This window comes from Aulostomus chinensis, chromosome 6, assembly GCF_037954235.1.
Source record: "Aulostomus chinensis isolate RoL2024-O1b breed Wild chromosome 6, RoL_Achi_v1.0, whole genome shotgun sequence".
NCBI lineage: Eukaryota > Metazoa > Chordata > Actinopteri > Syngnathiformes > Aulostomidae > Aulostomus > Aulostomus chinensis.
This window is the reverse complement of record NC_141325.1, coordinates 27,193,788-27,217,416: the sequence shown is the minus strand read 5'-3', so window position 1 is coordinate 27,217,416 and position 23,629 is coordinate 27,193,788. Positions and strand designations below refer to the sequence as shown.

Genomic DNA, 23,629 nt, shown 5'->3' with positions numbered 1-23,629 from the left:
ATTAGACAAATACACCTATATTTTTTCCTCTAATATGCAACCACAATATACTAGTGGGTGCTGGATTTTTGACCAGGATAAGCCTCCGAAATGTTTGCTGATATCATAAATCATGCTCATAGATCCGCCTCTTATAATTAGATTTTCATGAGGCACAGAGAAAATTGACACTAAACAGCCTTCTATTGTCAAACTCTGCAGATCCATCATCCTACACAGTGGAGCTCACACATTCAACTGTTGGAAGAAGAAAAAGAAAAACACTGTTTGACTGGCGAGGGACTTTCACGGAATACTTCTTCAGCACTTCAGACCCTGCAAAGACAATCAGACCCTGCAAAGACAATCAATGACGTGTTTGTAACGGTGCTGATGATGCTGAATCTTCAGTAAAAGCTTCTCACAAACACATTCCTCCCCTGCAGCTTTTAATGCAAACACGTGTTGCTGTGAACTACTACTTTAAATATGCTGCTGTATGATTTAATCCTGACAAACCGGTGCAACTAACATCTGGAGGCTCATCTAATCTCAGAGTGAACAGCCCTGATCAACTCCTGCAACAATCAATTATGAATGGATTGGCGTCCCTGAGGTCATTACTCTGCTCTGACCTCCAGCCCCGTCAGTGAGCAGGAGCCGGTCCCTCCTGGACGTCGCGCTCTGACCACAGCAGCCCGTCGAACTGCCGATGTGACGACAGCTGTTGCCGCATGTCAGTATACATGTGAGCTTGGGAGTATGTTGCACAACACAAACATGATCTGAGTGTAAACACACACATGCATTTAAACACCTACTTAAAGTTGGAAACCATAACACACACGTTCATCTAAAGCAGACACACATAGATAAAAATGTGCACCAACACAGTGATTGTGTGTGTGTAGAGAGGATCAAGTGCAGAGGCATTACAAACCAGAGCTTATACGGCACAAGCATACATAAATCTGCCCTCACATGGAAAATCAGGACACAAAAGGGAGAGGGCCGTAAACCCATGCTCGCTTTGTCATGCGTGGGATAGTCCAAGTCAGAGTGATGCTAACAATGATAATGCACTTTCGCTTTGCTGTCACGGAGCCTCGCGGAGCCATCTTTATAGAGATTTCCCACTGAAGATGTGCGTTATGTAACAGCGGCTGTTCATATCACTAATGCCTCACACTGTGGAAGGGTCACGTGCCTTATCCAGGCCACATCCAGGCGCCAGCAGCAGCAGGGCTCCAGCTGTTACTACAGCCGAGCTTCAGTAAGTCAGGACCACGCTGAGCCGCGCTCCGCTCACACTACACCCTTCACTGAGCAGCCATGTTCAGCAATTCTCTCTCCACTTTGGTCTCCCTGACACCAGCGTTGGAGGTAACGTCTCACTCTTTTATCTAGTGAACAAAGTACAGACCACACATTTGCTAGGCAAGAAGGCACCAAAATCCCACCAGCTTCCACCATGCACTCACAGTGTTCATGCGCAACTTTTTATTTGCCTACGAAACTTTTCCACGGTAGTTATTCTGATGCATCAAAGCTTTCCAAGTAAATAAATGACACTGATCTGTTCTGGATGTGGTTGATCTAAGAGGAGCACACCCTTCACTGAAGCTGACACCTGTGGTTGACAGGTGCAAACGTCTGCTGTGGGGAGGTTCTGGTACCAGCTGTGCACACCCTCCTCAGCACCCAGAAGGTTGCTCACTGCATCTGTTGAAACCTCCAACAGCACACGTTGCAGGATGGAGCCTTTTTTTTTTTTTGGAGCTCCTCACTTTTATATAAAACTTCAAAGGGAAATTGCTAGTTACTCTCACAGCATTTGCACCATCGATGACAACAGTGACGACAAATCGGTGATGAGCTGAAATCATCAGATAAAACTGGTTCTGTTGTTACTGATGTTGGTGTGCAAGTTTTTAATCGTCATTTTAAGCATTTTATTCAGTAGCAGTTTCAGCCAAAAGGGCACTGACAAGTTATCTCTAAACTTTAAAGCTGCTGTAGTAAACAATTGTACATCAACAGAGGATTGAAAGACGATGTGTGTGGGTCACCTGATAAATGAACACGGAGAAGTTCCAACCAACTACCTACTGCATTAGCATTTTTAGCATCTTTCAGCTAATTACAGCTTTAATGTCTTGGTTGACTCCGGCTGCTGCAGCGAACCTCAACACATGCAAACAGACAAATCACCATCATTAATTTGATAACACACGTGCAGAAAATTTGATGAAGAAGATACAATTAAATGACATAAATGAGTGTTATTGTAATATGTGGGTTTTTTTCTCACTGCAGTTTGTGTTTATCTCATGACGCTGGTGAAATCAGCTCTCCGTCAGCTGTGTAGGGAAATGAGCTAAATGTAAGTGTTCATCTCTTTTAGGTGCCATCTGGAAACATGCTGTTTAATGGAATTTGCAGCGTTTCTCTACGTGTGAGTTTCGAGCGCATTTCCTTAATGTCGCCCATGTGTTGTCAAATTGATGAAGATGTTTCCTTAATTTGCTTGTGTTTTCTTTATTTCAGCTCTCTGAGCGAGCATATATCAACCTTAGAGAGTGCTGCAGAGATGGTGTGTTTTTGTAGGCCAACCTGGAGGTTAGCATCACCGCGGCCCCCCTCTTTCAAAGCCAATGGGATTTTTACTGTGGGTTTTGGATTACTGCAGAAAATAAGCTCTGTTGTAAACAACACTTTGAGATTTACACGCTTTGTGCAGAAATTAACACTCTTTTTATGATTTTTGAGGCATAGATGTTAAGCTACATACAAACTAGGGCACAACTGCATGACTTCAGTGTCTCCATAGTTAGCTCTGCACTTCTTTTCACTTCACCCTGATGACATTTAATGTCCTGGTCAACCTCTGTGCTCCAGCTAAGCCAATTAGTAGCAAGTGCAAGCTCCACAATTCACCAGTGTGGTATTTACTGGGCTATTTTATATTGTAGTACAAGCATGAAAATATCTTAACATTGTGTTAAGTGCGGCCCTCGTGTCAGCCGTTTCACCAAACATGCAAGAATGTATAGACTTGTGCACAGTAAAAACACAATGGTTTCACTGTACAAGGAAATTCTTACTTGTCTCTCTTCAGACAATAATAATATTAATAATAATAAAAGAATAAAAATTAAATATAAAAGGGTTCAAGTATAAAAACACATATCAAACCTCATGAATAAAAAATAAAACTTCCTTATGGAACATGCAAATATTGCAACACTATGAAAAGTGTCTGTCTGGGGGACAGCGATGGGACGGCACTGGGCCTCTGTTTGATGCAGTAATAAAACCAGTGACTTTGATCCCAGGTAACTTTCAGTTACCCAGGTTTATTTTCAGTTTTTTTTTTAATTATTTTAGCAAAACTCAGTGAAAACTGGATGCTAACTAGCCCTTCCAGTACCAAACGAACGACAGACAAGGTTAGCAACCAAATCATGAAGTTTCACTCCTCCCAAAGCCAAATTAGGAAATCGGTATCAAAATACTTTTTGGGAAAAATAAATCAACAACATTGAGGGTTCAGTCTACAGGGCCAGTGCCAGTCAGTCGCTCCACATACCATATGGGCAAAGGGCAGATGGATTCCATATGTTGTCAAATTAGTCAGCAGATGTTTTCCAGTTTAAATTCTCTGCAGGTTCCTGCAAGCAAAAATGAAATGTCTGAACTGCCAATACTGTAAAGCTCTACCAATTTGCTGCTACCTGAAGGAGGACATAAATACAAATACAATTAGACCAAGCTCTGGATTTTTTTTCCCTTTTAAAAACATACCACACATACACACTATTCTTCCTCCTTCCTTGACCTGCCTCCATCAACACCACTACCCTCCAAGCTCCATCCTCCCACCCCTCCCTTGCAGTCAACTCATTTCTAAGTGAATTATTTTAAGTTGGTAATATGAATGCCCCCCCCCCCCTGTGTTTTGTGAAGATAAAAGTGGCTTGCTGGCTGCTCAGGGATAACCTGTGCAATGATGAATGGCTGTTCCTGCTTGTCAAGGTGGGCAGGAGGGGCCTAAAAATGAATGGGAGTTTGTCATCAGAGCACTCTTTCATATCTGAGGTGTGCGTGTGTGTGTGTGTGTGTGTGTGTGTGTGTGTGTATCGAGACTGACAGCCCTAATTATGGAAGCACTTCAAATATGTGACCTTGGGAGGCGGCAGATACATCCCTACCTGTACACACACGTATACACACAAACATATTCTCTCATAGAGACAATCGGTGTTCATCTGTCACTGATCCAGTCCCACTGCCACCCTCTTCTCTCATGACTGCCATCTGTAGGATCAGGTGATGCTGCTGATCGGTTTTAAAGCTAATGACAACATTCACAAACACACTTTCACACCTCCTTTACATATCTGCTACATCCCCCTACAATTAGAATGCACACACTCAAGGACACTTATTTGTTAACCACCAAATCATCTTCTCTGTGTGGCATTGATAATCATTTGTATAAACCACTGAGGTCTGCACGAATACAACCGATTAGAATTCATAATCTCCATCTCATTAAAACAACTTGAATAACCATAAAGACACATCTCAGCATGTAGACTTTACAGGAAGTGCCTTCTGGCAGGTAGGTCGGTTACAACCCCAAGAATCCAACTATCACAGACCACACAAACATTTCTTTTAAACACAATGCAACATTGGTTTTTTTTTTCCATTAGGAGAATGAACTCAAGTAAGTATCACTGCATGCAAATGATATTCAACGTCCTCCGGCTCTTCTCAGTGCTGTCATACCTGGATATGCTAGAAACAGACTGATGCATCCTATGAGACACGCATACAGTGTCAAAGAGCTGACATATGTATGTGAGCCACACGAGTAATTTCAATTAGTGGCTAAGATTCCAAGACACTGAGATCATCCTTATCCCTGAGCAGCGGCGGCGGTAGCGGTGGCAGCAGCAGCAGCAGCACAGGGATTCTGCAGCAGAGGCAGCACAACAATCCCTGATTCAGAAAAACACACACGGCTTGACAGCACACGGTACAGTACCTTAGCAGCGGCGGTTAAAGAACCCGTGCAGTGGCAAGTGTTTCCCACTGCTTTGGCAGGACAAATCAGCCAGTAGCAGAACCAAGACGATGTCTACGGCAGCCCTGTAGCATAAAATGGTTCATCAAAGCACGTCGGACAGAGGCACAGCCAGGCAGCGCGGGAGAGAGAGAGAGAGACAGCCAGCGAGCATCATTCAGCTCACACTACCATGGCTGTGCAGCAGAGCACACACATCAACACGCCCCCTTTCTCTCTCTCGCTCGCTCCCTCACTTTCTCTCCCTCTCCCTCTCTCACACACACACGCACGCACACACACACACACACACTTAGCCACACAGACACAGGCAGGCACGCAGGGGTGCAGAGGCAGTGCAGTGTGCAGCAGCAATGAGCAGCAGCACTCCCTCACCAGGATGTCTTTCGTCTTCCTTATTCAGAATTGGTCATTCTCGCTCTTATTCTCAGCAGTCACATACAATCTTGTCAATAAACCCTGGAAGTACCGTCCTCCATTGTACCGCCTGCCGACTTAACCTCCACTGATGAGCAGCCATGATTGAAGCTGGCAAGGTCATGTGAGGTTCTCTGGCATCCCCCTTGGTTTTTCCTCCCTGTTTGGTTGCAGTGCTTCAAAGCTTTTTAGTACAAGCTGATACAGGGTCTCTGCCTCGCCTCGCCATGGGTCATTAAGCCATAGAGGGTCCACAGAGGGTCGCCTCACTCACTGACTGCTTGTCCAGTCCAATCAGCTATCACAAACAGTTGCAACACCATTACCGTCCAATCACAGATCAGGAAATGAGGTGCAGAAGGGTATTAAAGGGGATTATTTGGGACATCCTGGTTATTTTTCCACTGTAGGGAGGTCTGGAGAGGAGCAGTGCAGTATGGCTGCCCTCTGTGGCTGACAGCAGTGCTGCACTTGCGGGAAAAGGAGAGGAGCAGGGCCCAAAACATCCATAGATGGATGCCTAGCAACCACAGCAGCTCTTGTTTGGACCCCCCCACCCCCCCCCCCCTCTTAAGCGGGACCCTCCATGCAATCCCAGCAGGGAGTCTGCATTATAGTAGCCATTTTACAGGCAAGACACCACAACAACACATACAACTGATGTCAAATGCTCTCTACCTGGTGTGTAAACAAAAAAAGGGGGGGGGGGCTGAGCTCTGACGAGGAGCATGAAGCACATGGGCAACTACGTCCATGGTACCTCCTCCTGGGCAAATTTACAGAAACCATAAAACAGGGGGATAAAATAAGTAGTTCTGACAGCGTGACACTTCTTTGTTCATTTTGAGATGAAGATCATAAAAAATCAGTGAGGATAATGCCCTCCCAGGCCCCTTTAAATTGTATTCGGCCGCATAGGATGATAGCTACAAGCTCTTAAAGTTCAGTTCAGCAGAAAATACACAATACTGACGGATCATTTTCATAAAATCCATTTCAGTAAATGTCAAGCAGGAAATTATGTCGGAGTTAAGTGGGATGAAGGTATTTCCTGCATCTCTTACAAGTGAGGAGGGAGCTTTAAGAGATGCATCATCCGACCGCACTACAGCCGGTCTTGTGTTCGTTTATTTTATTTTTTAATAATGATTCAGCGGATGCCTGCCTACCTTGGAATCTTAAAGAGAGCCAGACCTGTTCAGACAGCTGTCAGAGGATGTCAGAAGGCAGAAGAGAAGCTCCGGGCCTGGCTTAACTCAGCTGGCTGAGGCACGTTTGGAGGTGTGAACAACTGTTTTGACATTCCCTTTAGTGAAGGCTTCGGCGCATGAATAAAAAATCAGTGCGAGGTGCAGCAACAACAAGCACTTGCAGAGCAAAGGCGGCTTCTGTTTTATTCTGAATAGAAAATGTATCTATTGTAGATGAACATGGAAGCAGTTAGATGACATTTAAGTGTAAACAGAAAATCATGGTTAAAAAAAAAAAAGTCCTACACAGCACTACAAGTTGAAGATTGATTGACGGGTAAATGTGATGTCACTGGTCGTTATATTCTAATGTAAGCAAAGGTGATATTGTTTTATGAGAGGAGGAAACACTTGGATTTGATATAAAAATGCAATTTTGGTCATTTTGTTGGAAAATACTGCTGAATAGATGAAGAATGTATACAAGGATCTGAATTAAAAGGGCAATTTTCATTTCAGCTGCACTTTAGTTTTCCCATTTCTAAAAAGATCCCTTTAAATTAAGTGTCACTTTTATTCTCAAAGTGTTTCTACAGAAAGTGGTCTCAGAATCAGCACCTCAGGGGAAAAAAACAGTTCAGCTTTGGATACTGAAGTAGTGCGTAATGCTGCAAACCAATAACAAATGGAGTTTGGTCGCATCTAGAATAGGATGATGATCGCAGTTGGCTCACTGTGGTTTTACCCTTTCACTCTGAAGGGGGCCATCATTGGAGCTGTAGGACACCGGGAGAGTATAAACTTCAGCTACAGGGAGCTGAACACAAAGATGAATGGACCCTTGCCACCCTGCTCACGTCGCAGTGTGCAACTATTGTTTTGGACATGTTTAAGTTTTGAATGAAGGAGCAGACTATTGCTGCACCGTGATGCAAATATCACTTCCTGCAGCCGCTAGGTGGTGCTAAAGAGCACACACTTGAGGTATAGTATGTTGCGGTGCATCGTGTAAATACGTCGCAGAAAGCGTAAATCGGATGACGCCCATCACATCAAGTCCTGCAACCACTAGATGGCACTATGACACAAATTCAGCTCGTAGATGTCTTCAGGCCTAGAAGACATCAGCTCATTATGCAGATTTGGGAAAGATCTGACAACGTGTCTTTTTTCCCCCTAGTGTTCATCAGTTTAAGGAACTTTCGGCTTCACTTCTCAGGCTGAGAATCTCTGTCCATTTAATATACAGTCAATAATTACACCACAGATCAAAAATATAAATTTACCTTTGTTTATTTACAAGAAACCTCCACAGATCATCTGGGATTAGCTTCATGTCAGAGCTAGGACTGCGCTCAAAGCTTTAAAGATGCTAATAAAGTGTGCGGAGTTGAAAGAGTAACAGCTGAACATCTAAAATATGCTAGCAGGAAACTCATTCTTCTGCTTTCTATCTGCATGACTGGTTTCTTAGTCCATGGAACTCTCCCTGACTCTATCCTATCTGTATTATTGGTGCCATATAAGATAAAGCTGGCAAAATAAATAGCATGGAGAACTTGAGGCAAATAGCCTCAGCCTGCTCTCTATCTAATGTGTTTGAAGGAACCCTCCTAAGTAGGTTGGAACAGTATATTTTTACCACTGACAACCAGTTTGGTATTTAAACTTCAACACTGCACAGATGTGTGTGTATTAGCTTTGAAAGTAATATTTGACAAATACAACAGCCAGAACTCCACAATTTTTTTGTCTTCTACAGAGGCCTCTAAGGCTTTGGAATGCATAAATAATGAAAAATTATTTCTTTAGTTGCATCGTAGAGGAGTCCCAAAAGTAATTCTAAGAATTCTAGTCTGCTGGTATGCACATCAGCCTATGCAGATTAAATGGGACGATTCTGTACCACAACAATTTTGATGTCAGTAATGGAGTTTTGTAGTTTTGTCTCTACTTTTCGATGTATACATAGATGACTACTCAGACAACTTAAATGCATGTAGTACAGCGTGTACGGTTGGCAGAGGTCTCATGAATCACCTCATGTACGCAGATGATTTAGTCATCCTCTGCCCATAGAAGTCATCTTTTGACAGTTTGCTCTTGCTGTGCTTGCAACTTTGATATAAAATATAACACAAATAAGAGCAACATGACTGGTAGAAGTAAAGAAGACACAAAATTTTGCATATCCTGATTTCTTTTTATCTGGTACTGCTCTCAAAGTGTGTGAATATCTTGGCCATCGTATAAACTCCCTCACAACTGATTCACATGTAAGCAAGCAGAATATGTCATGTTCTGCCCACTTAAGTGAGTCTTTCTGCCCGGTCAAATGCTACTGAAAACACTGTGGGAGTGAATCAACAAGATCAAACAGAGGATGACGTCCTTCCTATGGCAGACGAGAGATATCTGATACTGTATGCTTCAGCTCAGAGCACCGACAGAGCCTCCATCAAAGACCTGCCCTAAATGCAGCGGAAGCAAAAGTTCCCCGGCTTCCATACAACACTCTGCAAGATGGTTCATCTTTGGCCACAGCCGTCAGCAGTGCAGCAGCTCCCTTCCCAAAGCTCTGTCCTCAACCAACCCTTTAAAAATCCATCACCCATGCCCACACCCCGAAGCACTTTCCAAACACACACACACACACACACACACACACACACACACACACACACACACACACACACACACACACACATCACCATGGTATGACAGACTGACTGCACATGAACACTGATGAGATGCTCGGGCTATTTACCAACCCATCTGCCTTTTTCAAATCTGCAAAATCACTGTATTTAATTCTGCCTATTTGTTTTTCTTCTCTCAGTTTGCGTATTCTCACCCTCAGCTACAACGTTACTCTAGAAATATATTTATATTTAGTTTCTACACTTAGTAGAAAACAACCTGCATCATGAATGATACCTGGTGGAATCAATATGAAAGCAAGCCAATGAGAGCAGGTCACACACCTGGCTAAATGCAATCAATGTGTATATTTTGTGCTTTATTTAGTAGAATAAATCTTATCTAATGACCTGTACAATATATTACACTACAAATTGTATGTTTGTGAGCAAAATCAGCTGCAGAAGTAATTAAAATATGGCCACTGCACGTCACAAACGCTTGCATTAGTTAAAACGATAAGAGCCGAGGGGTGCAGGATGAGGTCAGATTATGGCTGCAGGCATCAACAAGTACTGTTTGTGCCACTGGCCCAATGCAATCAAAGATTATTCACCGAAAGCTTCACAACAACACACCACACTCACCTTATCCGTGCCTGTCATCCGGCTGTCCTTCTTGGCTGGCGCTATCCTTTGTCTCTGGCTCCACACTACCTCCCTCTGACACGGTTTCAGGAGTTTCTCCACCTTGCAAGTCTTCTGACAACCCATTGTCCCCTGGGATGCAAAATCAGACATGGAGTTAAGCCTGGCATCAATCACGCTGCATCACAGTGAAACATGTCCTGTTGGTTACAAACAAGAACCTACCATGGCAGAGCTGTTAGAACACTTCCCCAAGCGCTTGTCATGGTCAGCTGTGCCAGATGATGTCAGATGATGTTCAGATTATAAATATCTGTATTCAGCAGAGTTACATAATAATGGATGTTGGATTATTGTGTGCACACAGAGGAGCAAAGGCTGCACAGCTGGCAGCGGAAATATCAATCTGAAAATGACATTTTGACTGTCTCACAAAGTGTTTCTCTATCTGCAGTATGGTTTTCTTTTTTCAATTTTGAGAACTTCTGTTTCTTTTCTTTATGAAATTAAATAGCTGGAATGCTGAGAGGAAATGGGACCTGCATGTATGATGAGCAGGCTCAATGTCACAGAAATGTTGTGATGTAAGAGGACATGTAGTTTGTCTAGTTAGAGCTCGAAATTCAAGTTGAAATGGTGGCTCACTGTAGCTGCACGCTGTAGTAATAACACTTACAAATTCAGCCTACTAAGTATTTTACGACCACCCACCACACATGCAGACAAGGAGGCTCCAGCAGAAATAAAGCTGCAATTAGGACCACGTCCTGGGTCTGCTGGTCATCCTCTTCTGGGTCACTCAGGCCAGCAAGCTCCAAAACCACTGAAGAAGAGACTATTAGCTGCTGGCTTTTTCCTCTCCTGTCATCTCCAATTTTATTTAGACCAGAGTATCTGCAGCCGTGCTCGTCCCTTTCAGAGCAGAGACATGTACACCGAGCAGGAAGACTGAAAGAAAATTCAGTTTAACTGCTTATCCACCCCCCCCCCCCCCATCGAGACAACACATTCGAATAATCCTGTCATTAACTGTTCCTGCACCCCGATGTCTGAGAAACATGCGGAGAGAATCGGACTGCACTTATTTCCTTCGCGAGGGCGCATCTTCTTGACGTATCTTTGTTAGATTACAATGTTCTGAAGATGGACTACAAAAAGCACATTTTATTATTATTATTCAGTTCCTTAATGCAGGTTAAATAACCGTGGGACATCTCAGTGAATAAATAAACTGGTTCCAATCTATTTAAATAAAAATGCAAATTAATCCTGAGTCAGAAATATGAAATTGACTCAGTGAGAATATTCGCCTCCACCTTCCTGCCCACTCATATTTACCCACATTAATCCCAGTCAAAAAGTGATTATCACATTTATATAAGACAAGCATTTGGTCAATTAGGTTTCTAACTTGTTAAACGGAAAATAATGTTGACAACAGCAGCAGAACTGCTTAAAAGTTGATAAAAGCACAAGTTATGGCACAAACATACGTTTCATATCGATGAAAAACTTGCAGCATTCCACCCAGAGACCGAACAAAAACTGATCCACTGCTACTCAGTAAATAAAATGGCAAATCTCGTTCCAAAAACCAGTAATGTGAATATAATTCATCCATTCACGGCCTGAGCTGACCGCTCATCGGAGGCAATTAGGCGTTCAGAAACTCGCTCAAAGACGCCTCAGCAAGGTCTCTTGTGGTGGGGCTGAGGATTGAACCTGTGACTCTCTTATTACCGTACGGCTGACCTACCGCATGAGCCATGTGCTAAACTAAAATAACCTTGATTTTGATTGAAAAATGAAAGTGAGCTTAGTCACACCTCACTGTATCTACACCTGACAAACAAAGGTCAGTAATTTTGAACAAGATATGAGCTTCAGTTGTGCTTCAGTTGTGTAAACTGCTCCGGCTAGAAGGGTTCTGTATGTAGAACAAAGACGTTCAAGGCCAGCGAAGACGTGAGCCCAAGACAGAAGTCAGATCGTCAGAGAAATCACTCATCAGTCAAACTCCAGCCTCCATCTTTAATTACATTTCATTGACATGCACCTAGGATTTTGAGCTCAGTGACCTGAAAACTTGAGCAGGTGAAGATTTGGAGGACATTCACCGGCATTTCACAACAAGAGCCCCCCCCCCCCCCGAAGTTTCCTTTGATCTAATTCAAAGTAAGAACGGGCCCTCTGGGTGCCTACTTCCAGTTTCTTCACTAATCTTGTTTGGTTGATTACACGGAAGTCAAGTGTTGTGTGCAAAGTGCTCATTAGTCCTGAAGTAAACAGCAACCTCTGTTTCTCTGTTTTCCTCGATGAACACCCAACTTCCAAATGTTTGGGTTGTCAGAGGAACCAAACCCCCCCCCGAATAAATACGTTTGCAAAATATCTGGTGTAATGGTTTTAACTTTATCCTATTATGATGAAATAAATAAGCAACACCTTCTGCAAATAAATTGTATTTTTTTAATGACTTTGTATAAATTAAACATCTTGTACATATCAGAGGAGGGGTGGCCATGGGACACTACCAGAGGTTTGTACCACCCCCCAGCTTGCGCGGGTAAAGTAGTATTTCATGCATGCAACAGTATTTGGTGATGGAAATGACATGTTTTGTGTTATCATGAATCAATGCTGTTTGGGAGGAGATCTACATCTTAAAAGTTCCATCCATTTTCTACCGCTTATCTTGTTAAGGGTCGCAGGGGGTGGAGCCTATCCCAGCAGCCTTTGGGCGAGACAAGTCTGGACAGATCGCCAGTCCATGGCAGGGCCATTACACATGGACAGACAACCATTGGCTCTCACAGCCACGCCTACGGTCAGTTTAGAGTGTCAATCAGCCTCGTCCCCTCTTGATATCTTTGGACTGTGGGAGGAAGCTGGAGTACCAGAGAGAACCCACACAGGAACAGGGAGAACATGCAGACTCCACACAGAAAGATCCCGTGCTTCAGCTGGGGCTCGAACCCGGAACCTTCTTGCTGTGAGGAGACAGTGCTGACCACTGCACCACCATACAGCCTATCTTTATAAGTTATATAACAAAATGTAAATGGAGTTTTGATCGCAAATCTGCTGGCCAATTGTGGATTTTTTTTTTTTTAATTTCCACATTCGTGCAGTATTGAACCTTGCTGAGAATTGCAGTTGCTGTTTTTTTGTAGAAAATCACAAGGGTTTCACAAGCCACCAGGCAGTAAATTGGAGAAGGGCGTGGCCTATATGGATTATTGCATCTGAATCCAATGTTACCATGGAAAACAACAATTTATGAAGTACGGTTAAGTAGTTAAAATTTACAGCGCCCCCATCAGGTTAAATGAAGATGATAATTTTATTGCCAGATTTGATTCAAAGTCATTCATGAACTGAAGCAAACTTATTCATCAAGTCACAACTGCTCTAATTTGACAGCCAATTGTAGTACAGTTATTTAAAAAAAAAAAATCTTCAAGACAAAAAAAAAAAAAAAGTAGTTTAACTTTAGCACAAAACATTCCACGGGCCAATTTTGGTGATGACCAACAAAAACTTGAAGGAATAAAAAAACCAAAAAAAAACAAACACTTTTGCTTGGGCTCTGACAACTATATATAATCTCCAAACAATTAAAAATAAGAATCTACATTTTCTACAATCAAAATATGTGCAAGGAAAATAAAAGAGTCTGAAATTACATCACAACTTTTTCGGAACCTTTCGAGCTTCACATACTGTGAATACGATTTAACATAAAAGACCAAGAAGGCACTTTTGTATGGCTGGATGTTGAAAACATGACATAAAAGACATGACGTGCGATATCTGCTGGTATTGTTTGAATAAGGCAATGAGTGATGGGGGTTTTCTCCGACCGAGAAACAAATAACTCCAGAATTTTATAAAGAATATAGTTTCCACATTCTTCTATTGCTATCAAATCCTGAGCTGCAGCACATTCAATTCACATGATTTATATACAAAATAACAAGACACGGAGCTGACATTCCAACATGAAAACGCAAACTACACAGTGAATTTATAAATAGAATTACAGTTATCAGGTTTGACTATTAAATGACCGGTACATTATTTTGGGAATCATGGTTATCAGTTTCTACCTCCACCAAGGAGGCCAAGCGATCACCAGTGATGGTTTATCTGTTAGCAGGATAACTCAGAAAGTTGGCTTTTAACTAATTGAGACAGGATGATGGAACATGTGTGGAGGAACATTCCGTTAGATGTGGGAACTGATCCAGTACTAGATCTGGTTTGAATGCTCTCTGACTGCCCTCTTGTCACTGACGTTTGAGGGGGAAAAAAAACACCGTTAACGAGTCTGCACGGTGCACATGAAACTTAACTATGCCAGTTAGCTTTAGCATTGAACACTATGTTTTCTAGAGAACAAAAAAACTTGTTGAGGTTTTATAGGAAGTTATATGCTAGGCCAATTCTGTAATACTCTCCCTTTTGTTAAAGTCTTCAAGCTATGCTAAGCTAAGCTAAAAGGCTGCTAGCCTGCTTCAAACTCTTGGAAAATCACGGACAAATTTCCCAAAATATTGATCTAAGACTTTTAAATCAGTAAACAAGAGGGTGGCTGGTGACCTCAGCCAAATTTAATTTAAAAAAACTTCTTATTTTCTTGATTTATTTGAGTACTGGACAGGGATAATGCACTGTTCAGCTTCTCAGCTGCACCAGCGTTAGCATCTGCAGTATATTAAACAGACCTAAAAATATAACTGCTTCTCCCTTGGCCCAGGCTGAACTGCTCCATCTAGTTTGGTAAAAATCAGCCTCGCAGCTTTTGCCTAATCTTGCTGACAAGTCAGACAAAACGGTGAAAACAGGACCTCCTAGGTGGAAGTAACAATGGCAGTGATACAGAATGTTCACCCCCTCATATATACTGTACACACACACACACACACACACACACACACACACACATATATATATATATATATATATATATATATATATGATGTGCTGTCTGTCAGCGTTCATTATATAAGAGCTGACAGAGAGAAATTTGTGCTGACAGCACACTTTATTATAGCTGTATGGAGTTGCTCCAGAACAGTGTATCATGAGGTCTGATGTTACTGGCGCAAAGTACAGTCGATCACACATGCTCCTATTTCCCTGTGTGTCTCTCTCTTTAATGCTGCTGAATAGTGACAGGTGACGAAGCTCTTGTCAGCTTCATCACTACGGCAACAACTGACTGCTGTGAGCTTTTGAATCCATCACTCATAGACTCCCACTATTATGATGAGTAAAATGAGGGCACCTGCAGCCGCACACATGGCAAGGAAGAGCAGCTTCTGTTAAAAAAGAAAGAAAGAAAAGAAGAAACAGGTAATAACTCGTAAGGAGACCTGAAAATTGATTTCTCTCAAACAACATCTGAAAATCCCCGACCAGATGCATTAATGAGTAGACGGATGAATAGATGACTCTACATGGAATGCGGGGTTATTACCTCGTGCTGTTATCACAGTAGATCTCATACAGGAGGTTTGGTTAGTCCAACAGACAGACCAACAATTAGTGCAATGACAGCAAGCAGGATCAACAGAGCGAAGGCAAGGATGATGTATTTCTGCCGAATAAAGAAGACTGAACTTCAATTTAAGTCAGCAGGTGAAACAGAAGTGATGGCAGTTTGTCATGTGAACCATCCTGTATGATTGACATTTGAGGATGTTTTAATCGAGCAGTAACACATACCCTCCGAGACTTTTTCTGGTATCTCACAGCTTTTTTGGTCTCTTCTTTTGCCCGACAAATGTATTCCACCGCATTGGAGACGTTGTTCTCAATGTTGTTGACCATATCTCCCTGTTCGAGAGAGAATATCTTTGTATCACGTGCAGCGTGTTTAAGGCGACAGCAGATTCATTATCAAAAGTCAACAGAGACACAGAACAGTGAGAGAGTTTTGGGAGAATTAAACACTTGATAGATGGTGAGTAGAACCCAGCGACATGGAGCTGTTACCTGAGTCTCCACCAGCATCGCCATGTCCATGAACATTGCATGGAGCTCTCTGATGCTGGACTCCAGGCGCATGATGTCCTGGTGTCGAGATTCAATCTCATTTACGGCCTGACGCGTGATCTGGGAATCAGAAATGATCTAAAAAAAACAAAACAAAACAAAACAGAAAAGCAGTTCTAAAAAAAGTAATTTTTCAGTGTCCCCCAGCTCTAGCTGTAAAAAAAAAGAAAAAAAAAAAAGCCCTTCAGTTCACCACAAGATATGCATCATTTCTCAACACTGCCTCTAGATGGCAGCAGTGCTTTCTAACTCTCCTAAACCAGTTACTAGAAGGCGTAAGTTCAGTAGTGATGATAGAAGATGAGAAAACTTGCATCAGATGTGAAGATCGACGGATTTCCACTCTCTAGCATGTCTTCCAGTTCTTCATTGGTCGTCACTCTGCCAGCTAAAATAACGAACAATCATCATTCAGCAAGTAATCACCACTGGTTGCTATAGTTATTAATCCTCACACTAATACTGATAACAATGGTAATCTATACTTTGCTTAAAAAATTCAGAAAGTGCTTCACAAAGAGAAAATGTATATTGGAATGATGAAATTCCCTAAACAAAAAAGAGAACAAGAAAATAAAAATGGGCATGAAGTAAAATAAAGTGAATCTCACGCAGATACAAGCTTTTAAAATTCATATTTAATGGATTAAAAGAAATATTAATCACTTAACGGTAAGAACCCAAGAGTGGCAAGGAAAACATGAGGCTGCTGCCTGTTCATTCAGCCTACATTGAGCATGATTCATAAGGCCTAACTGGGTCACAATGTTGGTTTGTCATCTTTAAAAAGTTGAATTAATTTATTTTGTTATAACTGCTGTAACGATGTGATTTTGCTGTTGATTTGCATAAAAATAGAACAGTGAATTCCCCAATTATTGTACTAATGTCAGTAGAACAGCAACAAACGTCTGAGTTTAGCATTGACTCAGTGCCGTACAACGTCTTTAATCCCATGATAACAGATTTGTTGTGGAGCTGGTGTGTGTGTGTGTGTGTGTGTGTGTGTGTGTTTGTGTGTGTGTGTGAGGAGGCGTGTGAGCCTCGTTAGATTGCAGCTCTATTGATTGAGCTAACAGAAAAATAACATCTCTGTTATTCCCCTGGGGTTGAAGCCGCAACACAATGATGACTTCCCTCAAAGTAATGAGAGATGGATTGTATTATTTGAGGAAACAAAGAATTAAGACTCTTCCAATCTGTTTTACGGGACCTTTTTTTTTTCTTTCTTTTTTTTTTTAGTGTGAATCAAAAGTCACTGCATGAGTTTGCTTGACTGTTTCAGGCTGAATTGTTTTGTGGGAATTTTGAGTGCTAGTGTAGGATGAACGAAATCTCACACAAATCTTGCAGTTACTGCATTTACCACAGTGTTAATGTAAAGTTTAATTAGTCAGTTCCTGCGGTGGTGGTGTGTTTATTCATAGATAAGCTAAGTTTAGAACTGTCTAAGGAACAAAAGGCCTCAGTGCCCCTCATAGACAAACAGCCCCTGAAAGCTTTCTTTCCCTGCAGCCATCCCTCCTGCAGCAACCCCCCCACCTCCAGAGACACACGCTTTCTGTACGACACACACCTTTTGCATTGGCTATTCCTTTGAGACACGGAACCAAACACAACAAAGCACACTGGGTTCACAACTCATCAATGCACAATCAGTCATGCAAAAAAATAAAAAAATAAAATAAAATAATGTAAATAATGTAAATTAATATCTTGACTCTGCAGCAGCACAGTCCCAGGTTCATGTATGTGTGTCAAAGACAGGTGACCTAGTGTTACACAAGCTGCCCAGCCCTCTGCCCGTTGCTCTGGCAACACAAACAGCGCGGCGTCTCCAGTATCAGGCTCTTCCGTCTGCAGTGTGAAGGAGTCAAGCCTCTCATTAATGCCGGCCGCAGGGACTGTGAGAGACAGTCCTATTTTTTACCTTTCACTATCATCTCATGTTACACACGAGAATAACACAATGCACCCGACATAAAACTGGCGTATAAACACAGGGCACACAAGTTGACACGTATGCTGATAAAACTAAACGCGGCCATATTGTACATTTCATTTTACCAATCCTGTATTGAACTGAAAATCAGCCTAAAGGGCCAATCAAGGCAACCCAAAGTAAACAGAGTGTGTTTCGTTGCTTTTGGTTCTTGTTGAAGGTAACACAATTTTTCTCCACAACACCCAGAATAAATAAGCGCTACCGTATTGAGTAACAGAAGTTAACATACTGGGGGGGAGAAAAGATGATGATTTCACTCTGTTTTTGCAGAAAGAAAGCCTGCTGATGACGACAGCCGGGACTTCTTAGCTGGACATAACAAGGCTCTGGTTGTGTGAAAGATGCAGCGTTCAAGCCTGCCGTTAAAAAGGGTTGGCCTCAAAAAAATTAAAAGAAAATCAGCTTTTCTATGATATCTCACATGAATACCCACACCGTGTTTGCACTCTCGTAATCTGATGGCCACTTGTGATTGATTTTTAAATTATTTATTCACATCCAAGTTAGCATAGGGCTAACCACAACTAGCCAGCACGTGCTCTGTTGGCAGTATGCATCCTCTGGACATAACTTAAACACACGACGGAATTTTTCATTATGATTCATTCATACCATCTAATGGCAATGGCCTGTTTTTTTTTCTTTGGGAAGACAAGTGGAGTCAAGCATCAACTTCAGCTGAAGGAGCTCTGGTTTTACTCACCAACAAGTCTGAGAGGAGTTATCCTGCTACTAATTGAAGCGCATCACATTTCCCAAAACACAGAAATTCTCAAGTTTGGATGGAGCTCAAAAACAAGAGCGCGTTTCAGGAATTAAGTGACATCTTGAAGAAACCCGCACATGTCTGGCCTTGCCATTGTTTTTCATCAAGGCTGGAGTCCAGAGAGGCAGACAGGAAACCGGTGTGGTCTGTTTCCTGGATCCTGTGCTAACACAGCCACACAGGCTTTTATTGCTCTCTAAATTTGGACATCTCACACTCACAGATCAGTACAACCAAAACCAACTAGCCATGTTAGCAAAAAGAGCATTATTAGCAGTGTGATCACAGCTAATTTTATAAAAGGTTCAAGCACCGTTTTTGAAATGCGCTCCAGGGTGGTGGTATTCGACACTTACTTATCTCCAGCTGTCTCTGGATCCGTCCTTTGCTTCTTTCCCGAAAGGACACTTGAGTCTCGTTGTACTGGGTCATGACCTCCACAAACTTCCTGGACAGCACTGTGTGCTGGGGTTAGGTGAAGGCACAAGGACGGACAATGAAAGTGTGAACTTTTCAAACATCCAAGGTTCAAAGTAACCAACGAACAATGAAAATCCAGTTTCAATCAAATGATCCATCATGTAAAACAATAAACGCTGCATTTTTTGGCTAAAGGGTGAATAAATTGAAAAAAATATTTCCCCCCCTCGTGTTTGTGTTGAACTAATAAATGACGACCACGTGTAGTCAGGGTGTGTGAGTGTGTGTGTGACGTGTTTCCTGACCTGTGTTTTCTGGATCCTGAAGTCGACCGAGGATCTGTTAGCCACGTCGTCTTTGGGCAGACTTTGCTCCATGGCTTCAGAGGAAGAGAGATGCGATACAACATTAAAGACCAAGCGAATGGATCTGAGTCATAACTCTGACTTGACACCACGCCATGATTCAACTCACATTTTAGTTTTGTTCGCACCACATTGGCGTTCCCTTTGATATCATGGGTCAGGGCATCGAGCTGGTCTTTTGTTTCTTCAAACAAATAGGAAAGAAACATCAGACTGGGCTAACAGATGAGGGGAAAAAGAAATGTCATCCAGCCAATGGCTGAGGCCCTCTCTCCTGCAAAGACTAGTTTCATCTTGTCACTTGGCAACAGCCCTGCAGCAATATTGCAGAGGTCAATCCGCACAAAGCCCATTGTTTCTGTAGCTGGTGATTTCCACGTCATGCGTGTGAGAACACTGTAGTACGATACATTAAGCACAATCAGTCCCTCACAACGTGGATCTGTGACTGTGAACTGTGTCTCTGCCTGCTGATGAGGCTTCAGCTCAGCTCACTGAAGGAGCTCCGTCTCAGAAATGTGTCACGTTCATGTCCCTCCTTTATAGTGTCAAATCATTTTAGTTCTCTGCTGCAGTTTCTGTTCAGTTCAAGAGAATGTATGTCATACGTTTGTGCAAATGACAGCACGTTAAACCCATTAATACGCTCCAAAAAAGACCTGTCAGATTTCATACTGAGAGAGGTTTGGGAGTTTTGAGGGTAAATCAGTCCCGTTTCCTTTGCAATGTTTCCGTCCAGGCAGCCATTCATTTGAGGAATGACACAAAGGAAGCGTCACCACAAAAGTTCAACTCACACTTCTCAAGACATTTTTGAGCACAAATGAACTATTTAAAAGTGTGTCAGGAAATTCAGAACTACAAAACAAAGGTTTAGAAAAACAAATTAAAGGATTTATACCTCTCAAGACGTTAAAAAAGATGCCAATGTTTGCTTTGTTTGATGGTCAAAATTAATTTGTGAAATTAAGGCTCTGTCCCTCTTTTTTAATCACTTTTATTGAATTTTTTTGTATTATTTCTGAGTCACTTATTCCTTTTTTCCTTTGTTTTGATATTTGATTTAACTGGATGCAGATAAGCACACCACCACATCCACTAATCTTTGTATTTGATTCTTCACAATAAACTTTCTTTTTTCAAATTTTTTTTTATATAACAAATAAATTAATCAACAAAGGAAGCCAAATGCTGCCTGGTTGTCTTTTCAGGGTGAAGACACTTACTGTCGTCTGGGTTGGGTGCAGACAGGATCATGCTGTGCAGCTTCCTCACCTCCTCCACTTGGTAGGAGATCCTATCAATGAGTCCTCTGACTTCTTCCACCTGCGCACATAAAATAAAAAGACAATATGTTGGACCATTTGTCAGCCCGGACCGGTGCACATCTTAGAGGTGTCACCCACCCTCCTGAAAAAGCTTTCCATGAAGCCATCTCTGTCCACTGTAACTACAACATCCTCCTCCGCTCGGGTCCCGCTCTGCGTAGACGGAGAAAACAACTTGTTGCATGTCAGGCTGTTGTACCTGTCATGGTTTAATGAAAACCAAACACTTACAGCAGTCAGTTCCGCCAGTCGATCCTTCATCACACCGATCTGCTCGTCTCCCGGTTCGATAATTCAAGCCAAACACCCTCTAGGTCATCTTCCATGTGTGGTGTAACATTGTGAACCCTGGAAATAGGTAAAGAGCGTCCGAAAGCTCTAAAACTTTCAATCAAAAAGAGGCCTGAAACGCAGATTCGAGCAATGAGCGTCCGAAAAGGTTTTCAGCTCTAATCTGTATTGAAATAATTCTCAGCACACGGACGTGAGCTGCAACACGGTAGGTCTTCCTGTAGGATACGCCTTTTTACCTCTCTCTCTCTCTCTCTCTCTCTCTCTCTCTCTCTCTCTCTCTCTCTCTCTCTCTCTCTCTCGGGGATGAAACCAGAGCACCCTCGATTAAATTTAATTGGGCCATTATTGTGCAAAGTAAATCCATGTGTACGGAAAAAAAAGTTTAAAATGACTCATATTATTGCATCCACCAGCCTCTCACACACACTTTAAACGAGGTGGTGACTTTTACTTTGACAGTAAACACACCACCCGGCAGTTATACGAGAGGGTTTAATAAATAATACACCAACTTGACTCTGGCCATTAGTCAATCTGACCACACAGGGGCGCTGTTCGCCTTAATATCCAACTTGACCTTGGGAGTCTGGACCTGGAGGAGCCTCTGATGACTCCCCGACCCGAGGAGTTTTTCTAAATCGGGTTTTCACCAAACATAAATGTGGCCTACATGTGGTTTGATAATAATTCTGCAGGGTAAGTTAATTAGAATGTTTTTATTCCTCCCTGTCTGGCGGATATGTGGTGGAAATATAATACTCAAAGTACATCTGTGAGACCTCCGTTGTCTCTGACAAAGAAAAAAAATCACGTCCCCGGCAGCATCTGTTACTCCCACTCATTTATCCCAATATTCAACTCTGTTTGTTCAGTCTATCTTTTATCCGGTGTGGATCCTGAGCTCATTCATTCCCCGCGTAAATCTCCAGTTACGCACACATGATGCCTTTTACGCACAGCTCGAACGCCCCTCCTCAGAAGATCCAAAAATGACGTTTTCAATTCCCACGATCAGTCCAACAACCCAGAGAACCTCCGCGGAGTTTCTCGTCCCTTTGCAGCTGCAGGATAAAAGTAAAGATCACGGATTACACTTTTCTGCGTGGGCAAAAAGTTGGAACTTTATAATGAAAGAACTACTTAAGTTTTTCTGCCTCTTGTTGGAACACTAAATTGCTCTTTTTTTCTGTCTTTTCTTAATATTTATACATTTCAATTTTTTTGGACTCGTGGGCCAATCTGAGGTTTTGATGGAATAATGTGTGACTTCTGCTGGATTCGTCTTTATTTGGGGATTTAAAAGTATTGTTTTAGAACAGATAAGGAGCTTTCTCTCCAACACTATGGAGGTTTCTCTGCGAATTCACCTTTTTACAGCTTTTATCTCCTGCATCAAGGTAAGCTCATTTATAGAACGTACAATAAATAGTAATGACAATAAATAGTCATGACAATAAATAGTATAGTGCGGTCTGATCTTTTGTTTGGCAACATGTACAAATATATTTGATTTCTTCACAGGTTGATGCTCAAGTGGTGCAACCAGTGAAGCATCCAGGTACTAATGGCGTTTCGCATCAATTATTGTAATTACATATATCGGATAACAAATGTACATTGAACATGAAGAGAAATGACTTTATTGTCTGCTAACATCCAGACGGGAAGGTGTTACCGCTTTCTTCTTTAACCACAAATGCTCTGCATTTTTGTCAAACTTTTAATCCCCCAAAATCCAAAATTCAGAGTCATTTAAATCAATATTCAGTAATTAGTCAGGGCTTGATTTCTTAATGAATTCTCCCTCCAGGCCTGCAGGTGTTGGCCACGGCGTCACATTACTGGCCCCTCGATGCCGTGGATGGGATCCATGAGCTGTGGGACCAGATTGGAAACAGACCAGGTTATGTTAACGGAAGTAACATAAGTATGTGCATATGTGAACGTACTACGTGTACACACACACACACACACATATATATATATATGTATATATATATATATATATATATATATATATATATATATATATATATATATAAATAATCTATATGCTCTCCTGAATGCATTAGGTGTCTTTCGGTCTCTGCATGGTCTTCAGCTAATTTTCACGCACATCCATCAAGCTTTTTAAATGTGCTCTTACACTGTATATCAAAATTGAAATTCTAGGAGAAAATATCTAATGGCTGAACTAACGTATGATTTGTCATGTTATAAAACTTTATCGTATTCCAAAATATATGTTTTTTAAAAAGGCACTGCAGATCATTTTCCAGTGTTTTTTGTTGGTTAAGGACTGCGTTGTGTGTCCAGCCACAGTGTCTCTCCATTTGTCAGATGAAGTGTAAGGGGGATCAGGTATAGACTTGACAATGATGCGTGAAGTCACTCACACCGATCGCGTCCGAGCGCTGCCGCTGTGC

At 42.0% G+C, this 23,629-nt stretch overlaps 3 protein-coding genes across 17 annotated transcripts in view; 1 reads left to right on the top strand and 2 right to left on the bottom strand.

The window, feature by feature from the left end:
- The window catches only part of rimbp2b (RIMS binding protein 2b), an 85,536-nt gene extending 75,296 nt beyond the window's left edge, over positions 1-10,240 (bottom strand). For 13 of the 14 annotated variants that reach the window (XR_015116640.1, XM_086207295.1, XM_086207294.1 and 10 more), the window contains exons 1-2: positions 10,191-10,240; positions 9,966-10,097 (exon numbers count right to left, since the gene is read on the bottom strand). Coding sequence is in view for 12 of the 14 variants with exons in the window: in XM_086207295.1 (XP_086063421.1) it covers positions 9,966-10,097; positions 10,191-10,193 (135 nt within the window). In the remaining 2 variants the exon portion in view is untranslated. Of the gene's footprint in view, positions 1-5,032; positions 5,052-9,965; positions 10,098-10,190 lie in introns of those variants that run through there. The other variant, XM_086207303.1, reaches the window with a different exon arrangement.
- A 2,265-nt stretch (positions 10,241-12,505) lies between these two features.
- Positions 12,506-21,392, bottom strand: stx2b (syntaxin 2b). 2 transcript variants are annotated; one of them, XM_086205485.1, is made up of 11 exons: positions 21,141-21,392; positions 20,988-21,062; positions 20,808-20,907; positions 19,691-19,765; positions 19,522-19,595; positions 19,153-19,261; positions 16,340-16,413; positions 15,966-16,103; positions 15,696-15,806; positions 15,448-15,567; positions 15,223-15,289 (listed from the first exon to the last, which is right to left on the bottom strand). In XM_086205485.1, the coding sequence occupies exons 1-10, from the start codon at positions 21,168-21,170 to the stop codon at positions 15,472-15,474; spliced, it is 882 nt and encodes a 293-aa protein (XP_086061611.1). In that variant the 5' UTR covers positions 21,171-21,392; the 3' UTR covers positions 15,223-15,289; positions 15,448-15,471. The 2 variants fall into 2 exon arrangements, with proteins under 2 accessions (XP_086061612.1, XP_086061611.1); XM_086205486.1 differs by lacking the exon at positions 15,448-15,567 and having other exon boundaries at positions 12,506-15,289.
- Positions 21,393-22,177: 785 nt separating this feature from the next.
- adgrd1 (adhesion G protein-coupled receptor D1) overlaps positions 22,178-23,629 on the top strand; it is a 34,001-nt gene continuing 32,549 nt past the window's right edge. The window contains exons 1-3 of the mRNA XM_086207293.1: positions 22,178-22,600; positions 22,725-22,761; positions 23,014-23,130. Of these exons, the coding sequence (XP_086063419.1) occupies positions 22,547-22,600; positions 22,725-22,761; positions 23,014-23,130 (208 nt within the window). The 5' untranslated portion in view covers positions 22,178-22,546. The remainder of the gene's footprint in view (positions 22,601-22,724; positions 22,762-23,013; positions 23,131-23,629) is intronic.

Excerpts from the sequence above, each read along its gene's own strand:
- stx2b (XM_086205485.1), bottom strand. The coding sequence starts at position 21,170 with ATGAAGGATCGACTGGCGGAACTGACTGCT. Across the intron at positions 19,262-19,521 it reads TCAGGATCCAGAAAACACAG|CACACAGTGCTGTCCAGGAA; the intron begins GTCAGGAAACAC and ends ACCTAACCCCAG. Across the intron at positions 16,104-16,339 it reads CGTCGATCTTCACATCTGAT|ATCATTTCTGATTCCCAGAT; the intron begins GCAAGTTTTCTC and ends TGTTTTTTTTAG.